The following is a 24427-nucleotide window of genomic DNA, read 5'->3' on the forward strand; positions in this document are numbered from 1 at the left end:
ATACATCGTTTTTTTGCTCACCATGCCCTTCCAGTTTGGACCCAGACATATGCAAATCAGTCTTGACCCTGCTCCCCATGGGAACAGCCCAGCCCAGACTTCCAGGCTAGGTCCTCTCTGGACCGCAAACAAGCATCCTAGGACCGGTTTCTGAGTTTCACCCCTCATTAGCCAGGATAGCTTGACTCCAGTGGCATGGAGGGCACGGGACCCATGTCTGGGCATACCCGTCCCACTCACGGTGACAAATGCAAAAAGAACAATTGATGGACAGAATGCGGAACAATGTCATACATTCAGCCCAGTACATAGATCTGGGCCTAAATCAATCGTTTTTCGCTCCCCATGCCATTCCAGTTTGGACCCAGCCATATGCAAATGTGTCTTGACCCTGCTCCCCATGGGAACAGTCCAGCCAGAACTGCCAGGCCAGGTCCTAAGGATCCCAAGACATGCACCAAAACGCTCTCTTGTTATGCATCTGATTTTTGTTTTTTGAGGCACACATCTATTATTACACTGAAAGCAAAGCGGGCATTCCGAGCATGCTCAAATAATTAGGATACAATTTGACTATGATTCTTATGGCAAGTTGACCTAAATAGTCAGGTCCTACATTTATGATTTCTTCTGAGCTTCAAAAGCATTGTTTTGTATCAAAACAAGGGACAAGGAAGTGAGGTTTTTAAATGACACACAACAATGTTTTTTATCTTCCATACACATCATTAGCAAAGATGCTTTGTTTTTCCCAAAAATAAGAAGACTATGATTTGTATTGAGGCAAATAGTGATCACCAGTGGTTAGTTGGCATTTCAAAAGTCCTGGATATGCAGTCTTGATAGGTATTACAGGTGTGATATGCTTGACAAAAACACCTTGTCTCGGTAGGCTGACCAGTTCCCCAATAATAACGAGCTCAGAGCTGTCCTAAATCTCAGAATTTAATCTCACATTTACCTTCAACCTCCCACGATATGGTTCATAGTCTGGACCTGGTGAGTCACGCGCAGTAAGTCGTGGGCGCCTACGGAAGTGTGACAACACTGCTCATAAGCTTCCCTACTCTGTTTTTGACCTGGCCTTCAAATCCAGGCTAAATATAACTCTTCATGAGATCAAAAGACTGCGGAAACCTGTGTTGCCAACAAAACCTGACATGGAAGACTTGAAATGATACAGTAATGGTGGCAGAGCCGGAAAGTTCACACAGAAAATGATCCACCAGCTCCCTCTGCACTTCTACTAGAGGAAAAAAACAACCATGGGCAGTCTTTGATGACAGACAAGGCACTGAGAGGCGAGGGAATGTGCTTATTTCATTAGGCCGGATATATTGAGGAGATTGTCCTGCCAATACTATAGCAATATCATTGAGCGTGTGATACCTGCCTTCGCATGAATCTTTAATGAGAGAAGAATTTAAGCTTCATTGCTGGGCTGCCTGACCAGCTACCAAAATAAATGGGAATTTGTTTTATTTGCTGAACTCTCAGCTTCTGAAAGTGGCTCCTGATCAAGAGCAATGCGTTTTCATTTCTTCCGCACATTCAATTGCATGCCGGCTCCTACCTCCTCATCAATATTACCTTTGAACCTCATATAAAGGCCTCAACTTGCATGGCCTGTTGGAAAATATTGTAGTTTTGTCACTCAGTTGTGGCTGCAAGCTGCTTATTGCAGTCATATCTGATGCCCTGAATTCCCAGGAGCAGGCTCACGTCAATATTTTAGGAGCATCACCTCTACGGCCACATTTGTCGACCCATCAACCCACTGAATGAGAAAACCTAATAGGATTTTCTGAATGACCAAAAAAACAAGGAAATTATTTCCACTGAAATTCATGATATTTAAATTGAACTCATCAATGACTTTTGTGGGTCTTGAAAACCTGGTAGGATTTTACTGATTGCTGAGTTTACCATACCTGCTGTTGTTTACAGAATGCAAGTGCATGCCTGCTGCTGGGCTAATAACCCACTTGATGTATGCTTGAGTGTAGGCAGGGCTCGACTCTGGTCTTTTGTTTACTAATTTCAAACGTTGAGTGTTTGAGTCCATTATCCATAGTGCTATAGTGAAGTTATGTTATTCATTTCACTGTAGATGTTTGTATCCACTTCAACGGTGTAGCTTCTGTGATGTCTTCTGCATTACGTGATGTCACATCCTCTGATGATTCCGAAGGTAGGCTAAAGGGTCGAAGCGTGAGGAAACTCCGCTCCGCGACCATGGTGGCTTTAATGGGTGAATGCTGATAGGCCTCACCCATCATCATCTGGAATTCAATAGGCGGAAGCCTTGCGTTGATGGTGATTATTATATCGTTATAATGAAAATAGAGAAGTTGAACCAAAAATTCTGAGAGAAGTCATAATCCATGTGCTCCTCCACACTTATATCTACCCCATGACCCACATGAGTGGTTGACGTTTCAAATAATGGCCACAAACCGCACAATTGCAAGTGGTGGAAATTGATTTGTCTCAAATCGTTGTATGAGTTCCCAATAAAATGGGCACTACATTTCCCAAAATTCGTTCTCTACCGGAGAGAAAAAAACGTCTCTAGATGAATAGTTCCAACAAGAAGAGGAATTGGTGGCTTCTCTTCCTTCTTGAGCACCCAACACTTTGCCGCTTTGCAGCGACTTTGATAAGCTGTGGACTTTACTGATACTGTAGCGTGTGCGCCACAATCCCCAGCCACCTTGTTTGCACCTCTTTTACATTGTTTTTCATGGGACGGTAGCTTGTATCCAAGCTCTCCAAATTCTAGCACAGAATGCAACTATGGAGGAAAGAGAGACAATGTGATTTGCTCAGATGGTCTAGCAGGTAAACCGAGACAAAAACTCGTTTCCACAATCAACGGTGCAACCAGTAGACCACCTCTCCTTGCTACTCGACAATCTCTTGGAAGCGCTAAATAAGGTGCTCCCATTTTCTAAAGTCTATGATGCCAATCGAAATTGTTATACAATTACATACGAAGAGTAGAAAGAAAAAGTAAAGGGAGTTGGCTATAATAAAACGATGAACTTTCAACAGTGAATACTTCTTGTTCCCTGGATTTACCTCCCATGTTGGGTCTGTTCAGCCTGGTTGTCTCTCTCATGCTTGCTCCACCTTGAGCTCCAGATTCAACTTTTCGCTTCCTTACTGCCTGTTCGTATGAATGTCATGTGCACGTTTGTGTGCACATGTCTATTTATACATACATGTTTCTGACTTGAAGGATGTTTTTGTATAGGAGCACATGTAAATCTGTGTGCGTGGTTATTTGTGTTTATGTCGGAATATGTGGTCATCTGTGCGTGATTTCATTTATTTAGCGGCTCAGTGTTGTGTGTGTCGTTAGTGTGTCAGTGATGTATCAATATAGCAAGTGCTGGTTTGTTACCATAATGTGTTTTTCTGCATGGCTGTTTTTGTGTGTGTGTATGCTGTTCAACACTTGGCATGGGGCCTGCTCGGCCTGTTAATGTCTGCTGTTCAGTTTGCAGAGGGGCAGTTTTCGCACTACAATTTCCTTTTCTCTCTATTGTATTTTATAATGTAATCATTCCGCGTGATTCCCAATCCGACTATCAAGGGATGTCAGCCTGCGTCCTCGTAAATCCACGTTGCACATTCAAACAGACAAAGTCACAGGTGAAAAGAGCAAAAATACTCTGCAGATGCCATTCACCTGCAGGTGCCTGCCAGTTTCGCACCCCCCACTACCAACACCACAACCAGCACTACCATAGAGGACACCTGATGGGATACACACATACTTTTGTGGTCCATGTTCGTGTGAGGCAGCTTCACATGAGCCTTGTGCATCACATGCAGCTCTGGGCAGCCCATGCAGCTAACCACCCTCAGCGAGTCTGACCCGCGATGAGGCCCGGGCACCTCCCAAACCTCGTCAGATGATCGATGGTTATTAGCAGGAGGATTGTTAGCGCAGCAATAATCAGAAATGACCCCAGGACCAAGAGATCGATATGTGTAATAAGGCATGTGGAATCCGAGGTCACACAAACCAGAAATACAGCACATGGCAGGTCCCTCTCTCTCTCTGCCTGCCTCTCTCGCCTTTGCTCTGTCCCTCTTTTTCTCACTCTAGACTTTATTTGGTAAACCTTTGTGGTGGGTGGTATTTAATTCTGCAGAGCTAAAACGTTGCAGTGCTTGATGGCGCCACCAGACCGCCCGCATCATTCATTGTATGTTGTTGTTTCGTTAAATGGTTCTTGTGCAACTCTGGACTGTGAATATATTGAGTGCCACATTAAGTTCCCATCAGTAAATAGGTCACTAGAAAAGATAAAATAGGCATCATTAACAGATACACGCAGGATCCTTTCTAACCTCCCAAACGGCGCAGTGCACTCCGTAGAGCATAGAAGGAACAAGTATATATTGTGCATCGCCCGCACAACGAATGAAGTACAAATGGCCATTTCTTCACTATGGACAGTCACACTGCAAAGAACTTTGTATTGCGCACGCAATTCTATATATATATATATATATATATATATATAAAATAAACTTTTATTGAAAAATTGGCATGTAAAAAAAACAGTAATGATACAACATTGCACATGTAGTTAATGGCACGCAGTGCATTAATAACAAGGGCCTCCTCCCCGTACCGCTATTTAAATGCATTTAGGAATGTAACATCATCCAAATTCATCGGCCCCATCCCCCCGGCGGCACACATATCTCTCCCCGGAAGGTATTCAAGGCCCCCAAATTTGAGACCATTTCTTCGGGCATCCCCTAGATACATTGATAGGGATTTCGGTCACCATGCACCAATCCATATCTCTGGGCCATTCCGCAAAACTCGGGGTGGTTGGAGCCCTCCACAGTCGTGCAATATTTCGCTTGGCCACCATGAAGCCCAGAGTGACCCATATCCTCTCTTTGGCCGTAAGGTCAGTGGGGTCCCATATGTTTAACAAAATCAATTTGATGTTGCACTGTACCTGTTGCCCCAGTACTTCCTCCATCATTAAAACCACCCCCTCCCAGAACTTCTGAATCATCTCACATTCCCAAAGTGTATGAATGAAGGTACCTTCCTGTGCGCATCGCCGTGCACAGCCACTGTCCTGGGCGTATCCCATATCAGGCAATTCTATTTTAATGATTTCTACTGCTTTGCGTTTGGCAAGCCTTGAACGTCCTGCCATTGGTTCTTCTCAGCTCATGAAGAGCGCTCCTCTAATGTACATCAGCTCACTAACTGGCGACTCCCAATCAGCCCACGCGTGGGCTCTGGCTGCACGTGACCCCTGTAGCAAACATCCAAGGTAGCACCGTATGTAAGAGGCCCAGGTGCCAGCACCAGACAGTCTCCAGATGGGAAACAACCTTTACAACAAAGTCATTACATCGCACTACCTTTACAACACAACATCCTTTACATCGCATGCCATTACAACACAGCCATTACATCGCATGTCACTACAACGCATGTCATTATAACGCATGTCACTACAACGCATGCCATTACAACATAATATAAGGTAAGTAATGGGGAATAGTAATTTTTACCCCTCCCCTGTCCAACACTTACTCTACTGTTGGACTCACTGGAGTGGGAATAGTCATTTTTACCCCTCCACTATCCAACACTTACCCTACTGTTGCACTCACTGGAGTGGGAATAGTAATTTTTACCCCTACACTATCCAACATTTACCCTACTGTTGCCCTAAAAGTAATATGTGTTGTAATGGTATGCGTTGTAATGCAATGCGTTATAAATGTAGTTTCTAAAAATGCGTTGTGATGGCATGCGATGTAAAAACATCCATTGTAATGGATGTTGCGATGTAAAAACTGTGTTGTAAAGGCATGTGTTGCAAATGTTTGCGTTGTATCGTCATACATCCCTCCAGATAGAGATCGCAGTGCCACGAGTTGGGAGCTGCCAGGTTTAGGATGGGCCTGTGTACTCACACCTGTGCCTGACTTCCGGCCTGGAGGCATAGCGGCCTGTGGGTGATGAGCCAGCGCCCAGAGAGCGTGTAACACCACAGTTGAGCTCAGTGCAGGCAGCCCAGCCCTTAACCATTGTGAGTGGAGGCCATCAGTGCTAGGAAGTGGACAGCAGCAAGGTACACACGTTTTGACAAAGCCAATAGTTTTGGAATTTATATTAGTGAAAAGATCTACACAGGAGTCACTGACCACAGATACAATATAACCAAGGGCAATGCCAGCTTTCTGTTAGAGCCACCACAGCCAGCATCAACCGCAATCTTGAAACTATGTTTGTCAGGCTAGGCCTGGTGCGAACGGAAGCACGACTTGCAGAGGTCAGAAGCCAAGCGAGTTATAAACAATGCAGCCTAAACCTTTTTTGGTCAACCAGATTATGCTAAGTGCTGTTACATTCTGTCAGCTGAGTTAGTGTTTTAATTTTGTATTTAGAACTCTGGTTTTTTTTAGATCTTGCACAGCAGTGCGGGCTGCTGTGCAGCATGGCTTAAAGTAAAAAACATGATATGAAGCGGTGTGTGCTGGCAGCGCCATAGCACTTTCTTTTTATTTCCTTTAGGCCATATTGCACAGCAGCCCGCGCCTCTGTGCAACATCTTTAAAAAAAACATTGACAACGACAATAGGTCCCGCATAGGGAAACCTATTGGCTCTGTGTTTGTGAATTGCTATTTGTGGCTTATTGTAAGGACAGTTGTTCTATGTGAAGGGTGCCGGCACCTATTTATGGTAGAGATGTGTTATATAAAAATGCAAAATAAAAGAAAAAATAAATAGGCACAAATAATAGCTCTGCAGGGAACATTACAGCTATAAAAGCAATCAGTGAGTGTTTTATTGGTGGCAAAAGAAGTAGTGTTTGGACATGGTGTGGTGATGTATTGTCCAGTGGGAGGCGAGGTGTGGCGCAGCGGCCAGGTTGGCTGACTCAAGAGCGAGGGGTTCATGGTGCGGTCTCGGGCACCAGTGACAGCTCAGCTCAGTATCATGTGACTATGGGCAATAGCTCACTTAATCTCCCCAACAGCCCCCAGCGCCTTGAAACCCTTAAGGGAGTGATATGTTTGCGTTTTACAAATAGGATTTATTATTGATATTTTTTAGTATATTGTCCAGGATGGATTTAAGGTGTGGTATGGAATGTGATGACACGTCATGGAACTTGGAGTGTTGGTGTGTTCCCTTTCCGTCAGTTGACTCCGGGCCCCTGGTGTATTAGATGTGCCCTGCCAATCTCAATAAATAGGGTTGTAATGAAATTCCTGTGTGGGCAGCATCGTCTCACATGGTACCTGGCGCCATCACAGGCACAAAAAGTAGTATTCTGACATGGTTACTGGTGCCAACACTGGCAAAACAATGATCTGAACATGATTATAGGGACCAGTACTTCACCGGGGCATGACTACAGGCACACTGACTGCATTCTGGACCTCAAAGTTACTGACACAGGACTAGCTGATGAGGCATGATTATACTTTTGAATTAAGCATTCAACAAATGAATACAGTAATGCAGGGGCAATCAAATATGGAAGGGTTCATCTTGTGGGGTGTTGTTCTGAACCCACTTCATAGGAAGTCGCTAAGTAAAATAACACCCTTTTAATGTGGTTGCCATGGACAGATTCTTATGTAAAGTACAATAGCACTGATGCAGGAGTATTCCAGCAGAATATCGACTACAAATAACGTGGGTCCAAAATGTTGAGGCCTAAATAGAACTCCGACCTAGTCCATTAGTGTTATGCTTTCATTTCAGCGTGGCGGGTGCATTCATCCCCTTTGAAGAAATGCTGAGGGGCACAAGAAATTGCTTCACTGAAAAAGATTCGGAAGAAAATGTGACAAAACTTAAACACAGGTTTTTGGCGAGAGCTTAGCCACCACATGTATCTGAAAGAGCACAGGAAAGGATGAACCAGAAGAAGAGGATATATTATTGGTGACCAAGAAACAGAATAAAATGAAGGGAACAAAATGGAATTAAGACTTATCACTGCGATAAGAAAGAAGTCAAGCAGATTAACATTTTCAAGAAACACAGGGACATATTGAAAATTTAAAATGATTTGCAAGAAGTGTTCAGGATCGCCCTCTAATTACTTTTAAAAAAGCACCATCAATTGCCATCATGCTAATAAAAAGCCATTTTAAAGATACAAATTGGCTACAAAAGAGAAAAGCTGATTTTTGGAAGTGTCCCAAATGCAAACCGTACAAACAAGATAAATTAATTCATCATATGTAAAAACAGTTATGTTGTATACACCTTACAATGTCCGTGCAAAGGGAAACATAGCGAGGGCACAACTTGCCGGCTACAGAAGTGTATATCAGAACATATATTCGGGTAGTAAGGAATAGTGACCCGGCATATCCAGACACTATCAGAAGGAGCATGAGAATCAGGGGGAAACACTGGAATTCTGGGGCATTGACATGGTGGAGGGGACAGAACTCAAAAACTCAGACCGAACGATAGGCAAATGGGATTCTAACAGGGAAAGAATTTCAAAGGATCACAATGGGGAAAGTTTGGTGAATCAGCCCACTGGAGGGCAAAATAGTAAAATAAGTTAAAGGGGTCAAGGGAGCACGTGCAATAAATAATATTGTATGAAACAAAATAATGAAATAAATGTCGACGAACAATTGCTTGCGCCAGCCAACTGGAGGGCAAATGGTGACGAAAATGACGATCAAATGTTGGCGACAGTTTTACTGGAGAGCAGGATTGTAACATTAAACCTATGGATAAGCACACAGAACTATGAACATACAATTTAAGAAGAACCGAAATATTTGACACTTGCTGACACGAGAATAATAGGCTGAAGGAGTTTTTAAATTACACATGGGCTTGGCGAAGGGCTCTTCATAAGTGACTTACATATCGCACAAGTTTAATGACAAATAGGGATAGGAAGAGAATATATATCCTATGTCAACAAGAAGTAATTTACATGTGAACAAGACCCCAGTTGAAATACTTTATGTTCTGTCCATATTGAGATGCATCCGTGCTGAAATAAAAAGCTAACAGTGATTGACTGGGAGTGCTGCCTATTCTTGCTTTATTTTTCGGAAGTGGCTCCTCCATGACCAGCAGCTGGAAGAGCATCATTGGGGAAGTGGAACCATTTCAGAGTTTATGGATATATATTCCACCAAATGGCTCCACTTCCAGCGCATTGTCACGGTCAGTGCCGGCGTTGGGGGCGGAACCGTATCCACAAATTTCTCTCGCCAACAAGTTTTACGCCACACTCCAGGAGTTAGTTTTGCAGATATATTTATTTAACGCACCATAACCAACGCGTTTCGACTTCACAAGTATTGATCACGGTTAAGCCCTTCTTGTTTCTCTTTTTATACACAATTCCCACTTAGCTTATTATGGAGCATTGTGGGAAATGTAGTCCCAGAAACAGTGCATATGTTAAAAACATTTGTTACAATGTACTAATTTTTACACAGCTTTTCCCAATCATTATATACATATGGGTGGTATGGAATTGGCTCAGGTTTGTTAAATGTTCGATTTTTATCTCACACACCTGAATATTAGAGGTTAACATGGGTTTTAAGTATCTCCATATCGATGTTGGTGGGTATTATACAAGTTTAGATCACCTGAAAATTATGTATTATTCTACTGTGTCCATTGCTCCATGTGCTGTGAAGTACTATTTGTACTGGGCTTAGCGCCCTATTTCAAATGTACCTGTAATCCTCCACTATAGTCCAAGGATTGTGGGGTGTGTGGATTTGTTTTCAATCTGTATTTACCTATATTCATTTACCTTCACAATATTTTTGTCCTCAATATTTAGACAGTGATATTTTGGCCACAGAATAATTTTGCTCTTGATGTGCCAACATATAACCAAAGCTCGGCTAATCCCTTGGCGAAGCACTGGACAGAAGCTTCATGGAAAACCTTGACCAGTAAACCTTGAATGTTTGAGCTCAATTCAAAAGTTGGTAAATTGGACAGGAAGGCCCAGAAGCACAATTACACTGGGTTTACCATTCAATTTAGTATTTTTCCTCAGATGTAAAGAAGTTCTGCTTCTATTACTGAACGCGCTTTGCACCTTGATTCCTTATTTACTGGCTGCTGGGGTAAATCAAAGCACTAAAAACAGCAACAACCACAGAGTCAAGAGCATTTTGCGCTCAAATCTCAAAGTGGCATATTTACTTCAGTTTCACCCCTATGTCTCATCCTCTGAATGAGACTCGAACTATGCCATTCCAGTTTGAACCCAGCCATATGCAAATTAGTCTTGACCCTGTACCTCATGGGAACAGTCCAGCCCGAACTGCCAAACCAGGTCCTCCCTGGACTGGAAACAAGCATCCTAGGACCGGTTTCGGGGTTTCACCCCTCTTCAGCCAGGATAGTTTGATTCCAGTGGCATGGAGAGCACGGGACCCACGTCTGGGCATACCCTTCCCACTCGGGGTGACAACAGTTGATGGACAGAATGCAGAACAATTTCATGCATTCACCCCAGTACAGAGATCTGGGCCTAAATCCATCGTGTTTTTTGCTCACCATGACGTTCTTCAGATTAGGCATGCCCTCCTTACAGAGGGTGGGTCTAGAGTGAACACGTTTATCTTCACTGCCTTCGGGGAGCTGTGAGACTCAAATGAGCCTTTGACTGTGGGGGAACATGTGGGGTGTGTTTCAACAGTGTTCCAGTGGCTTCCATGTTTCTTCCACTAGGACATGGTAGTACATGGTTAGTGTGTGGCCAGTTTCCACGGGCATTTGGAGGCTTTGCACTGAAGACTTTCTACACATTGTAAAGGATGTTTTTGTTACTTAGGCAGGCCAGTGGCGCTCTTTCAAGACCAGCATGTATGGTCAGTGCATATTAACGGTGATTACCATTGTGTTGATTCTGTAATTTTTGCAGTTTAGGTGTATCTTTCCTTGGGCCACTGATGTAGAGCAAGTTAAAAGTGCACAGAAGAGATAAACAAGTGCTCTGATGAATTCAATCCAGTAATTCACTTGAAGACGAGGAAGCATCCATCGGGGCATCAATATTTGGAAAGTTGGTGCTCTTTGCAACTGAGGTCAGCACCAAACTAGACCTCAAGATGTTTCACTTAGAACACTGGTGTTGGTCTACTTAAGTCTGGCAGTCAGTTTAATTGTTCAGCTGCATCTCGTTACAGCATTGAACAACCTAGCGTGTCTCAAACAATCTAAGATCTTGTTCCTAAACTGAGGACTGCTGTGCATATGGGGCTTAACCCGCTTATCTATCATATGGAACTGTAGCAGATACTTGATAAACACTTCTGCGCAGGGCGGCAAATGTCTGTTTAATAGTAGTGGAGAGGGGGGCGTGGCTTGGGCCGCCATCAAGATGGCCAGAACCTTCGCTCGTACCGAAGCCTTTTATGCTGTCACAGAAGAATGGAACTGCCGGCAATTGGAGGGCGAGCGCGGTGGGACAGGTAGCGGTGGTTTTTTTGCATTTCTGAGCTACCAAGTTCCTGTTTCCCGTCGTGCTCCGATCTCCCTCAGGAAACACCGGCGGCGCCCGCCATTTTGCATTCGGTGGAGCGCCTTCTTATTCATCTCTGGGTCCGCCCGTGTCGCTGGAAGTGCGGCGCGGGTTTTACATGGGTTTTTTCCTTTCTTTCCATCCCTTATACTGTGCTTAGAGCAAGCTACAGCGTTTTGGGGATAAACACTCTCTAAAATGTTTTTGGGCCCAGGAGACTGTATTTTCAGCTGATACTTCAAGGTGAGGAGCCTCTTCTGCCTCTCGTTTACCACACTTTTGGAGCTGTGCCTACCAGGCTTATGTATGTCGTTTGGGCGATTAACTGCTTAATTGTGCCGGGTTGACATCTTCTCAACAGCATTGGGTGCTTAATGGTTGTTTTCTGCTCAAATATCAGCTGTACCTCAGGCAATGGAGCTTCATTGATTATATTCCTGTGCTTCACTACACAACCTCTCGTGCTCTTCACGTTTATGGTAACTGCTACTACTACTTGACTTTGCTGCTTTTCTTTTTGTCATCTGCAATGCTACGTAAGCCTTCCTTTCTACTTGTGGTCATTATTTTTCGCGCAGAGGTCTCTCTTAAGCCCTAATACTGACTTTTAACTAAATTTTACAGCAGGTGAAGTACACTTGGATCGTCCTGCTTAAACGTTACTCTGTATATACTTTTTTCACACATGGGTCCTGTTTCATCCCTTAGGCAGAAAAGCGCCACTAATATGTCGTCACTTCGTAAAGACTCCAATTCTACCGCTCCACCTAAGCGCCACAAGAAAGAGCCCAATTCTCCTACCAAATCTCCACTACCTATCACGTTGGAAGATCATATGGAGGAGATTAAGTTGATTAAACCTTTTGTTATTGATACCAACGCCACTCTTCAAAAATTGGATGAATAATGGTCAAACCTAGATTCCAGAATGTCGGTGGTGGAACAGAAGGTCAGTGACATTCAAGATGTGCTACCTCAGGTTGCTGCAATGTCTAAAGAAATTGCTCTTCTTAAGTCACAAACAGAAGATTTAGAAAATCGCAACCGTCGCAATAATCTACGTATTTTTGGCATTCCTGAGGGCGAGGAAAGGTCAGACATGCTGGCCTTCTTAAAAATTCACATCCCTAAAATGGTTGGACTTAAGGATGGTTCTACTCTTAATCTGCAACACGCTCATCGCATTGGTCCCAAATCTGGAGGTTCATCTGCTTCGTCATCTTCCAATCGCCCGAGAGGGATCATTGTACTGTTTTTGGATTATACTGACTTGTTATTGGTTCTTTCAGCGGCTAAACAAAGAAAGCAGATACTATGGTCTGGTCACAAGGCTTACTTCTCTCAGGATGTTGCCCGTGCTACTGCAGCTCGTCGCAAGGAATTTCTGTCTCTTCGACCGGCTCTCCGCTCCATGAACACTAGATATGGTCTAGTACATCCTTGTTTCTTCAAAGTTACCTATAAAGAGAGGTCCTACTCATTTGATCATCCTGAAGACCTTTGTCAATTTATTTCTCGTCATAAAGGAGAAGAGATGGATTTTGGAGTAGCTTGAACGTCTCTAGCAATCTCTTGGCCCTGTTCTCAAGTTTAATGTTGCTGGTTCTCTGTACTTTAGTGCTCATTGCCTGTTAATGTTTTTTTTTGTCTGTTTTTGTTCGCTGTTGCTGTTGTTTTCTATCATAATTTTTGATTATGTTTTATAGACTGAACATCTTTCATTACTGTTCTTTCTCCGTCTTTTTTCACAGACGTATTTTCCTCTCGTATAGACCCTTATCCCGGATGTTTTCTTTCTCCTCACGTTCCTACCTCATCCCCAGTTGTTCACGGTTCCCCTCATGCTGGTAAGTGTTTAATGCTTGTTCTCTCCTTTTTGATTACATTATATGTTTGTTTTGCATATATTGCCTAGATTTGTGTTTTTCTTTTTTCTCATGGTTGTCCCTGGGGTTTATAATTTTTTATAGGTTCTATGTTATATTGAGCTCCAGCTCTTCTTCCTTTCTTTTAATTGGTTCTGACCATTCTCGTTGCTTTGGCTGGTTCGGCCGTCTTTCTTTATGAACAAAACTATATAGGAAACAATTTATAAAAAGATAATATACAAACAATCAAACACTTCTTATGTGTACCCCCATTGGTCAAATATGACTACGAGTAGACCTATCTTTCATTAAATCTCTTTATTTCTTGTTGTTTTTATCTTTTTTTACAGTTGAGGGTCGTCTTTCTTTCCTTTGCGACTTCCTGCTTCCTCATGCTTATTTCTCAATTTTTTATTCATACCTTGTTATTCTTGACTAAACCCTTTCGGCTTTTCATCAACTTTTACTTGTCTATCGCTTTTCTCTCTTTTTTTTCGTTTTCATCTTCATGGTTCTCCACTCTAGTTTTTCTTTACTGTCCTCTGACTCTAGATTCTCCTCATTATGCAACGCAATATGTGTCACTATTATCATCCTTTTTCTATTACTTTATTATCATTTTTCTAGTCTCTTTCCTCGTTATTCTTCATTCTGTTCTCCTTGGTGTCCTCTATTTTTTATCTTTCCATGTTTATCTTATAATTATTTTTTCTTTCAGCTTCACCATCGATTACAGTTATTGCTTAAAGTTACCCAATGCCTAATTTGTTGCATGATTATGTTTTTCTATGATTATCATGACTGAAAATGTCCGTATTATTTCATGGAAAGTTAAGGGATTACGTAATCCTGTTAAGAAGCAGAGGGTTATCACTCATTTGTCTAGGCTACATTGTAAAATAGCTATGCTTCAGGAGACTCATCTCCATAAAAACAAGATTAATTCCCTCAAAAAGCAATGGGTTGGTCATGTCTTTTGCTCCCCATCCAAAGAAAGGAAAAATGGAGAGATTACTTTGATTGATTATTGTGGAGAAGGAGGGGAAGAATACAGAGGGTCGATGGATTTTATTACATCTCCTTATAAATGGTTCCCCCCATCTCTTTGTTAAATATCTACGGCCCTACTGGTGTGGATGTACAATTTTGGAAGGACATGTCACACACTCTTTACTCCTGTCCTGATGCTAATTTATTGGTGGGAGGGGATTGTAATCAGGTTATGGATCCTTTCACAGATAGGAAATCCAATGCTAGATACATTCCCAACAAAAAGGCAAAAATCCTTTTTTACTACAATTCACTCGAGGGGTTTGGTTGATACATGGAGAATTTCCCATCCGGATACATTGGAGTACACTTTTTATTCTCCTACTCACAAATCCTCCTCTAGAATAGACTACATTTTTTTGAGTCCTCCCCTCCTTACTAATCTTACCCACACAGATATCGGGTCCATTCTCATTTCAGATCAAGCTCCAGTTCTGATTAATCTAGATCTCCCCTCCGAATCCTCTCGGCCACACAGATGGCACTTTAATAATTATTAACTTAAAGACAATAAATTCCTAGAACGCTTTAAAGATTTTCTGACGGACTTTTTCCTGAGGAATGCCTCCCCAGATATCCCTTTTTCTACCATATGGGATGCCTTCAAGGCTACAGCCAGAGGGTTTATCATTGATTATGTGGCGGCGAAAAATAAACAATTTTCTAAAGATTCAGCTTCACTGTTAGCTTCTATTAAAAGTATGGAATATGCATAGTTTACATCCAATAGTGAGTATAACCTAAAGAAGTTAGTTCAAACTAAGCTGTCTTTCAATAAAAAATCAACTGAGGAAGCCTCTGGTACCTTACTTAAGATTAATTCTAAATTCTACGGAGGTCGTAACAAGGCTGGTAAGCTACTATCTAATTATTTAAAGGTTAGGTCCCAACGTTCCGAAGTTGTTAAAATTACTGACTCTAACGGATTGGATCATTTTAAAGATGACAACATATTAAACTGTTTTACAGACTTTTATAAGACATTGTACACTCCGGAATCCTCCCCCTCTAAGGTGGAATTGGACTCTTTCTTCTAAAATCTTCCTCCTCGCTCCTCTGAATTTCCCGACTGCTCAATTTTAGAAGAAGACCTCTCTCTCTCTGAACTTAAGTCCGCCTTGCTCTTGTTACCAAAGGACAAATCTCCTGGTCCAGACGGCTTTACTGCTGAATTTTATTCTTGTTTTTCTCAGTTTTTACTCCCTCATCTTTTATCTCTATACCAATACTTCTTGTCTTCTAAGGTAGCTCGTGGCTCTTTCTTGGAGGCAATGATTTGTTTAATTCCCAAGAAAGGCAAGGACTCCTCTTCTTGTGCTAATTATCGTCCTATTTCTTTGATTAATTTAGATTGTAAGATTTTTGCCAAAGTTCTTGCTCTTCGTATTAACAAGGTTATTCCTGATTTCATTGGATATGAACAAACAGGTTTTATTAAAGGCAGAACCATTGCGGACAACTCAAGAACCTTTTTAAACATTATATATCTTGCTTCTAAGAGCTCTACCCCTTTTGCAGCCATCACTCTCGATGCGGAGAAAGCTTTCTGCTGCGTTCACAGTTTTTTTATGATGCGTGCCCTTAAATGGCATGGATTCGGTCCAGCTATTCTATCTCTCATCAGTCTGTTGTATTCTTGACCTACCGCTTCGGTTTTTGTTAGCTGCTCTCAGTCTCCATATTTCACTCTTCAATGAGGTACACGTCAAGGTTGCCCTTTGTCTCCTTTGCTCTTTATTCTGTCTCTTGAACCTTTCCTTCATTCTCATAGGAACTCACCTACTTTACTCATAAATCTATTGAAATAAAGTTTACTGCTTATGCAGATGACATTCTTTTATATGTATCTAATTCCTCTACTTCCTTGCCCCCTTTGTTGATCTTCTATCTTCTGATGCTGCCATTTCTGGATGCAAGTTACATTTTTCTAAATCTGAGATTCTTCCATTCAATAAATATTGTCACAGAAATATGTTCGTGGGGATGGATTTCAAATGGAATACTAACTGCATCACCTGTTTAGGAATTAAGTATTCTGCTTCTATAGCTAAAATTGTTCAATTGAACTTGGATGAGGTCTTATCTAGAATTTCCACGATGTCGGAGAATTGGTCTCCTTTATTTCTGTCTTGGTGGGGTAGGTCAGATACATCCAAGATGATGTTGTTGCCGGTAATTAACTTTTATCTTTCTATGTTGCCTGTAAGACTCCCCTTAAAATTCTTCAAAAATCTTAACAGTATCATGAGTAAATTCCTTTGGAACAATCGGAACGCTCGTATCTCTCTTTCTGTTCTCTCCGCCCCTAAGGATAGAGGTGGAGTTAACTTTCACCAATCTCATTCCGCTTTTTTACTTCGTCAAGTCCTGCCCTATTTCTCCTCAATTGACAATCCTCCTGTATCAGTATGGCATAAATTAGAGGAATCCATTATATATCCTTTCCCCTTCTCCTTGTTAGATAATTTTGTTTGTCCTCACCGTTCCTTTAAATCCCCTACTATCTCATATCTTATATCTATTCTTCACCCGATACATAGTAAATCACGTTCTCCGTTTCAGTTATTTCCAGACTCTTCTATCTGGCACAACAAATCTATTAAGCTTTTCAATAGTACCATTTTTTGGAAAGAATGGATTATCAAAGGTGTGTTACAGGTTTAACACTTATTGCACAATGAGCAGTTTTTATCTTTTCAGGAACTTCAGTCTAAATACGACATACCTGTTGCTTTTCTTTCAAAATTTGAATCTCTGAGACTGACTGTAACTCAGCAGCTCTCTCTCTTATCGTATGCTTCTTCTTCTGTTTCTGACTCTTCTATTCAATCGTTATCCTTTTCCCCTGCTGTTAGGGCTTCTCACATTTATAAATTCATTTTCTTCCCTCTATCTTCTCGTCCTAAAAGTAAGTATGAACTTTTATGAGAAACAGATCTACAACATACTTTTTCTACACATACCTGGGACTCTATCTGGACCCGAATACATCACACTTGCTGCAACGCCAGTATTACTCAAACACTTTTTTATTTCTATCAGAGACGTTTTTTAACCTCTTTAGCTATATCCAAATTCAATCCTGGCCTATCTCCCAATTGCTGGCCATGCTAAAACACCCCTGGTACTTATTTGCATGCTTTTTTCCTTTGCCCTAATATTTCCATTTTTTGACAAAAGTTTGCAAATCTATTGTCTCAATTTGTTCTATGACTTTTCCCTTTGATATTACTTCAATTTTTTGGGGTCGTTCCTCCACATGGTGGTTAGGTGGCCAAAAAACTGGTACTTTCATTGATTTAGCAATTGCAATTGCCTTTCAGGTCATAGCCTCGAACTGGAAGGATGCTTCCAAAGTTTCCTTTGAGGCCTAGTGGAACTTTGTCAGCATCACAGGCTAGATAGAGCCTTTGTAATCACATCTCAACAGCTTATCCGTAAAGAGGCCTTTTGGTCTCCCCTCACTAATTATGATTCTTGTTCTGCCTTACATGCCAATGCTAGTAATTTTGTTCTTTAACCACCATGAATTGCTCTGCTTATTCCTATATATGTTTTGTATATTTCAGGATTCTTTATTCATTATTGCGTTTCTGTATTATATATATTACAAGTCACTGGATAGCTTTATTATTTATATAATATATAATCAACAGTACCCTTTTTTCTATTCTTTTATTTCCTTCTTTTCCTCTTTTTTCCATTGCATTTTTTCCTTTTCTTTCTTTCTTCTTTTTCCTTTCCTTTTTTCTTTTCTTTCTCTGTTTTTCTCACCCCAAAAAAGCAAAAGCAAAAAACGCTATTTTAAGTATGGTACTTTGTGAATATGTTTTCCTTTTATATTTATTATCTTCTAGTAATTTATGCTGTATTAGATTATTCTTTTTCCTTCATAAGTAGATTTATATGTCACTAGGCGGATTTGCTTTTATTCTTAATATTATATCTCTGTACCATGTTTTCTCTTTTTGCTCGATAAAGCTTTCTAACCTAAAAAAAATAGTAGTGGAGAGAGTCATGAGCAACGGGGAGATAACACTGATGATATTACTGGAGGAAAGGAGTGGCACTGATGGTAATCTATTGGTTCCAGCCATAAGGCTAGATCCACTGAGGGACTCCTTCTGTTCTCTGGTCTCTTTCCAAGTGGCCCAATAGGTCCTGGGGGCTAAATATTTTGCATGTTATCAATCGACTGAGCAGAGTTGACTTGCTCTATAATGAGTATAGGGGTTTTAAAATACTAATCAGCCTGTTTACAAGGATCCATTCGGTCATAAATATATGTTTATGACCTGCCAGGAATTCACAAAGAGATTTTTTGCAGCTGTGGGCTGGGAGGTTAAGAGGTGGAGACAGGGCCGGCTTTAGTATGGGGGGCCCCCTGTGCGACAATGTTTGTTGGAGCCCCACTATGACCAACTCACCACGGATTCCCTCACTAGCACCATTTGACACTGCCCCCCAAGTCACCATAACCACTGTCTCTTAGATTAATTTCGTTTTTTACCACACCCTCATACCAGTTTAGGGTCTCAGAACACTTTACATCACACATACGTTGACAATCATGCGTGTGTAAATCAGTGTATAGGAAATGTTACCTAAGACAGAGGACTACAATGTGTAGGAGTCACATGTCATTCATACTGGTAGGCAGTATCATTTAAAAGTCCTTGGTCTGGAAAAGCACAAATTAAGAATTTTAAATGTAACATTATTGTTAGGGGTTTTCTTTAATAATAAGAGTTGATTTCTACCCAAATGAAACATTTTTGCAATACTAGGATAAGGAAAGACTGGGCAAAAAATATGTAGCTGTAATATATTTCTTGCAGTTTGCATGAGCTCTTTGATGGCAGTTAATAGCTCACTTCTCTATATTAGGATATCTGAAAGAAACACGTTAGTTAGATTCCTCACCTTAGAATATCCCCAGGCATCAGACTGGATCCGGAAGATTTTTCGTCAGCAATACCCCTTGCGCGTCGCTAGGCGTCGTCTGCGGCTACGCGTCCGTCGTCGGCGTCGTGCGCCGGAATGACGTAGTCGGAGTACTTAGACGCCGCCCTCGCGCGGTGACGTCAGTTCTTCTTTTTTCCACGCCAGTAAGCGCAGATCCGGGAGAGCTACCCCTTTAGTCACTTTTTGACTACCTTTTTCGATCCTTTTTGATCTTGTCTCGACTCCGGTGCCGGTAGGATGCCTGGTTTTAAAGCCTGTGCTGACTGTAGCCGCTTGATGTCGGTTACGGACCATCACCGCCGGTGCCTTTACTGCTTGGGCCTCGACCACGACGCGGAGTCGTGTTCGGACTGCAAGGCCCTGACCTCAAAGGCTAGACGGGAGCGGTCCCGTAAGCTTCTCGAGATTCGCCACTCGGCTCCGCGCCCCTCTCGATCCCGGTCCAGGAGGAGGTCCAAGGATCGGTCGCGGAGCCGCAGCCGACGTCATCATCGGTCGTCGGGATCCAAGTATTCGGGTAAGTCGAAGCACTCCAAGAAGTCCAAGAGGCGACACCGCTCTTCGGACTCCCCTCGCCGGTCGCGCGACTCGGCCGAGGGTCAGGGTGGTTCCACCCCCGCGGCTCCGGCGGAGCCGCAGGCGCCGCGCACGTCCCCATACCCACCGGTCCCTGGGACTGACGCGACGCCGGCGGAAGTCAGTGCCTTCCTCTCGGCCATGAGGAACCTGGCTCCGCCGTCGACGCCCGCTGGCGCGCCTTCGGGCCCCGCGGACCCGACTGGGCAACCTTGCCTGCCGGCGGCTCCGGCCCCGGCGCCATTGACGGCTCCGGCCTCGATGCCGCAAGCGCCCGAGGGACCCGTTCCCAAGTCCCCGCCGACGCCGGTCGACCTCGTCACGCCTCCTCCGCCGGCGTCGACACCGGTACCACCTCCGACGCCGACTCCGCTCGGCGTCGAGCCCCAGTTCAGCCCCACTCCGGGCCCGGCGCCGCTACGGCGTCGATGGACGCCGCGTTCGGCGCCGCTGGAGACACATTTTGTCTATCGCCCGGCTCCGATCCTTCCTCCTACATACCAGGAATCGGATGATGGGGGTGACTGGGAGGGATCCGAGGATCCTATGGCCGCTCAGGCTCAACTGTCACAGGACTGGGCAGATGAACTGGGGGAGGCCAGTGGTCTGGATACCTCTCCGGACACTGGATTCATCTCTCCTCCGACTGTGGCTTCGGAGGAGGGTGCTGCTTTCTCTGTGGTGCTGCGCAAGGCGGCCGCAGCCCTTGGGCTCGAGCTACCTGCCGTGGCTGTGAGGACTAACGTCCTCACTGAGGTGCTTCAGTCTGCAGCAAGCTCCACTGAGCCTCTGCTGCAATTCAATGAGGCCCTCATTGACGTTCTGCAGGGCACCTGGTCCAAGCCCTCCACAGTTCCTCCTGTGGACAGGAACGTCGCCAGGCGCCACCGCCCTGCTCCGGGCGACCCCAGTTTTCTGTCCCTACACCCTACCCCCGAGAGCCTGGTTATCCAGGCCTCTACCTCCCAATCCTCCTTCCCGACCGCCCCGCCGGACCGGATTCCAAGAGACTGGAACAGTTTGGCAAAAAGCTGTTCTCCTCCCTTAGTTTGGGCCTGCGGTCTTTGAACACCGCCTGTCTCTTGGACCGTTATTCCCACTCTCTGTGGGATACGGTGGAGGACGTGCTGCCCCTGTGTCCGGAGGAGGTCCAGACACGACTTACCCAGGCTCTGGCCGATGGGAGGGATGCAGCACGGCATGCTATCCGCTGTGGGCTTGACACTACGGACTCGCTGGGTAGGGCGATTTCTACCACGGTGGCGCTTAGACGTCACGCCTGGCTGCGGTCCACGTCCTTTTCGGGTGATGTCCAGAGCACTCTCATGGACATGCCCTTTGATGGCACTCGCCTTTTTGGTGAGAAAGCGGACAGTGCGCTGAATCGCTTTAAGGACTCCCGGGCTACGGCCAAGTCCTTGGGCCTCTCGGCCCCGCGGTCGCAAACTTCCGCTTTTCGCCCCTTTCGTGGCCAAGGAAGGGGTGCCTCCTCACGTACGCCTAGCCACCAGCCGCAGAACCAACCTGCGCGCGGTCGCGGACGTGGTTTCCGCCGAGGCGGTTCTGGAGGAGGACGAGGTCAGCCCACATCCACCCCGGCAGCATCCGCCTCAAAGCCTTCCTAGTCCAGTGGGCGGCAGAGTTCGCCATCACCTGCTCCACTGGCGGTCCATCACATCGGACAGGTGGGTGCTGCAAATCGTCCGAAGGGGCTACTCCCTCCCCTTCGAGACGACCCCTCCAGCCATGCCACCGCAGCACCACCGTATCTCGGGGGATCATTTGAATCTTCTCCACGAGGAAGTTTCGGCCCTCTTGGCCAAGGGGGCCGTCGAGCGCGTTCCGAGCCCAGAAGTAGGTCGTGGTTGTTATTCCCACTACTTTCTGGTTCCCAAGAAGGGCAAAGGGGGCCTACTCCCGATCTTGGACCTCAGGAGCGTCAATGCCTTCCTCCGGAAGGAAAGGTTCAAGATGTTGACTTTGGCTCAGGTTCTAGCTGCCCTAGACCCTGGAGACTGGATGGTAGCATTGGACTTGCAGGACGCATATTTCCACATACCCGTCCTGCCGGCCCACCGGCGTTACCAGCGGTTCACGGTGGGCCCAGAGCACTTTCAGTTTACCGTGCTCCCCTTCGGCCTCACCAGTGCCCCTCGGGTGTTCACGAAAGTGATGGCGGTGGTCGCAGCTCATCTGCGCAGATCAGGGGTTCCAGTCTTCCCCTATCTCGACGACTGGTTGTTGAAGGTGGGCTCGCCCCAGACAGTCGTCTCCCACCTCCAGACTACGGCGGATCTCCTGCATTTGCTAGGGTTTTCCATCAACGTGCCGAAGTCACACCTGAGCCCCTCTCAGAAGCTCCTCTTCATCGGAGCAGTTCTCGATTCGGCGCAGTTCCGGGTCTATCCACCGGAACAGCGGGTCCGGGATATACAGGCCCTGATTCCCATCTTTCGGCCTCTATCCTGGGTTTCGGTCAGGCTAGTGTTGCGGCTTCTGGGGCTGATGGCCTCCTGCATCCTCCTAGTGCATCACGCCAGGCGGCGCATGCAGGCTCTGCAGTGGGACCTGAAGTTTCAGTGGGCCCAGCATCACGGCAACCTGTCCGACCATGTCTTGATCTCGGAGGGCACTGCACAGCAGTTGCAGTGGTGGCTCACGGACCGCGATTGGGTCACGGGCAAGAGCCTCTCCCTTCCCCAACCGGAGCATGTCGTAGTGACGGATGCGTCCCTCCTGGGATGGGGTGGCCATATGTGAGAGGCGGAGATCAGAGGCCTCTGGTCTCCGGCGGAGTCTCGTCTCCACATCAACCTGTTGGAGTTGAGAGCGATCCGACTTGCACTGAAAGCCTTCCTTCCCTCTGTCAGGGGAAGTGTCGTGCAGGTGTTCACGGACAACACCACCGCCATGTGGTATTGAAACAAACAGGGCGGGGTGGGGTTGTGGACCCTTTGTCAGGAGGCTCTGCGCCTCTGGACGTGGCTGGAACACCAGGGCGTCACCCTAGTGGTTCAACATCTGGCGGGCTCTCTGAACGCCAGAGCAGACGAACTCAGCCGCCGGTGCATGATGGATCACGAATGGCGTCTGAACTCCGAAGTGGCGCAAGGTCTCTTTCAGCAGTGGGGAGAGCCTTGGTTAGATCTATTCGCCACCGAAGAGAACGCGCAATGTCAGCAGTTCTGCGCGTTGGAATTTCCAAGGCGGCACTCGCTCGGCGACGCTTTTCGTCACGAGTGGAGTTGCGGTCTGTTGTACGCCTTTCCGCCTATACCACTTCTGCCCAGAGTGCTGAAGAAGATCAGGCACGACCGGGCCCAAGTCATCTTGGTGGCTCCGGATTGGGCACGAAGGTACTGGTATCCCGAGCTACTCAGTATGTTGACCGATCCTCCGATACGTCTGCCCCTTCGGGAGGATCTTCTGTCGCAGCAGCAGGGGACGGTCCTCCACCCGAACCTGTCCAGCCTCCACCTCCATGCGTGGAGATTGAGCGGCGGCAGTTGATGCCATTTGACTTGCCTCCTGAAGTCTGTGATATCATTCTGGCAACCAGGCGTCCCTCCACAAAGACGGTATACGCCTGCCGGTGGAACAAATTTGTGGCATGGTGCACAGCAAAGGCTGTGGATCCCCTTTCCGCCCCTCTTTCTGAGGTTCTACTGTTTCTTCTTTCTCTGGCCCGGCAGGGCTCTGCCCTGGGCACCCTGAAAGGTTATCTTGCTGCCATCTCTGCCTTCTTGCGGCTTCCTGATCAGCCTTCTCTTTTCAAGTCCCCTGTCGTTACACGCTTTCTAAAAGGCATTACTCACACGTTCCCTCCTGTCCCTTTTGTAATGCCTCAGTGGGACTTGAATCTTGTTCTCACATTTCTAATGTGCGCTCCCTTTGAGCCTCTTCATAATTGTCCTCTTCGTCTGCTGACGCTTAAGACTGCTTTTCTGGTAGCCATCACCTCGGCTAGACGGGTGAGTGAGCTCCAGGCTTTATCATCAAAGCCTCCTTTTCTCTCTGTTCATCCGGACAAGGTTGTCCTTCGGCCTCGTCCCTCCTTTCTTCCGAAAGTGGTGACTCCATTTCATCTTGGGCAGTCTGTCACCTTGCCCACCTTCTTTCCGCCTCCGCATCCTTCCAAAGAGGAAGAGAGGCTCCACCGTCTGGACCCAAAACGTGCGCTCTCCTTTTATCTGGACAGCACAAAGCAGTTCCGGGTGGACGACCAACTTTTTGTTGGATACGTGGGTGCTAAGAAGGGGAAAGCTGTGCACAAACGGACCATCTCTCGGTGGGTCATTTTGTGCATCAAAATTTGTTACTCCTTGGCAAAAAAGGACCCTCCTGTTGGGCTGCGCGCCCATTCTACTCGGGCCACGGCGGCTACCACTGCTTTGGGACGGGGTGTCCCTTTGCAGGACATCTGTCAGGC

The 24427-nt window shown here is 45.3% G+C and overlaps 2 protein-coding genes across 5 annotated transcripts in view; one reads left to right on the forward strand and one right to left on the reverse strand.

Annotated features, from left to right (window-relative positions):
- SMPD3 (sphingomyelin phosphodiesterase 3) overlaps positions 1–24427 on the reverse strand; it is a 1004685-nt gene that overhangs the window by 798381 nt on the left and 181877 nt on the right. The window contains exon 1 of one of the 4 annotated variants that reach the window (XM_085639464.1): positions 17183–17318. The exons of the other annotated variants lie outside the window; for them this stretch is intronic. The gene's annotated coding sequence lies outside the window, so the exon portion shown is untranslated. Of the gene's footprint in view, positions 1–17182; positions 17319–24427 lie in introns of those variants that run through there. 4 annotated transcript variants of the gene reach the window in all.
- Positions 1–24427, forward strand: part of LOC146775937 (uncharacterized) — a 1457164-nt gene that overhangs the window by 245416 nt on the left and 1187321 nt on the right. Inside the window, exon 4 of the mRNA XM_085639461.1 lies at positions 13291–13386. Within this exon, the coding sequence (XP_085495587.1) occupies positions 13381–13386 (6 nt within the window). The 5' untranslated portion in view covers positions 13291–13380. The remainder of the gene's footprint in view (positions 1–13290; positions 13387–24427) is intronic.

The sequence above is a fragment of the Triturus cristatus genome, chromosome 12 (assembly GCF_964204655.1).
Source record: "Triturus cristatus chromosome 12, aTriCri1.1, whole genome shotgun sequence".
Classification (NCBI taxonomy): Eukaryota; Metazoa; Chordata; class Amphibia; order Caudata; family Salamandridae; genus Triturus; species Triturus cristatus.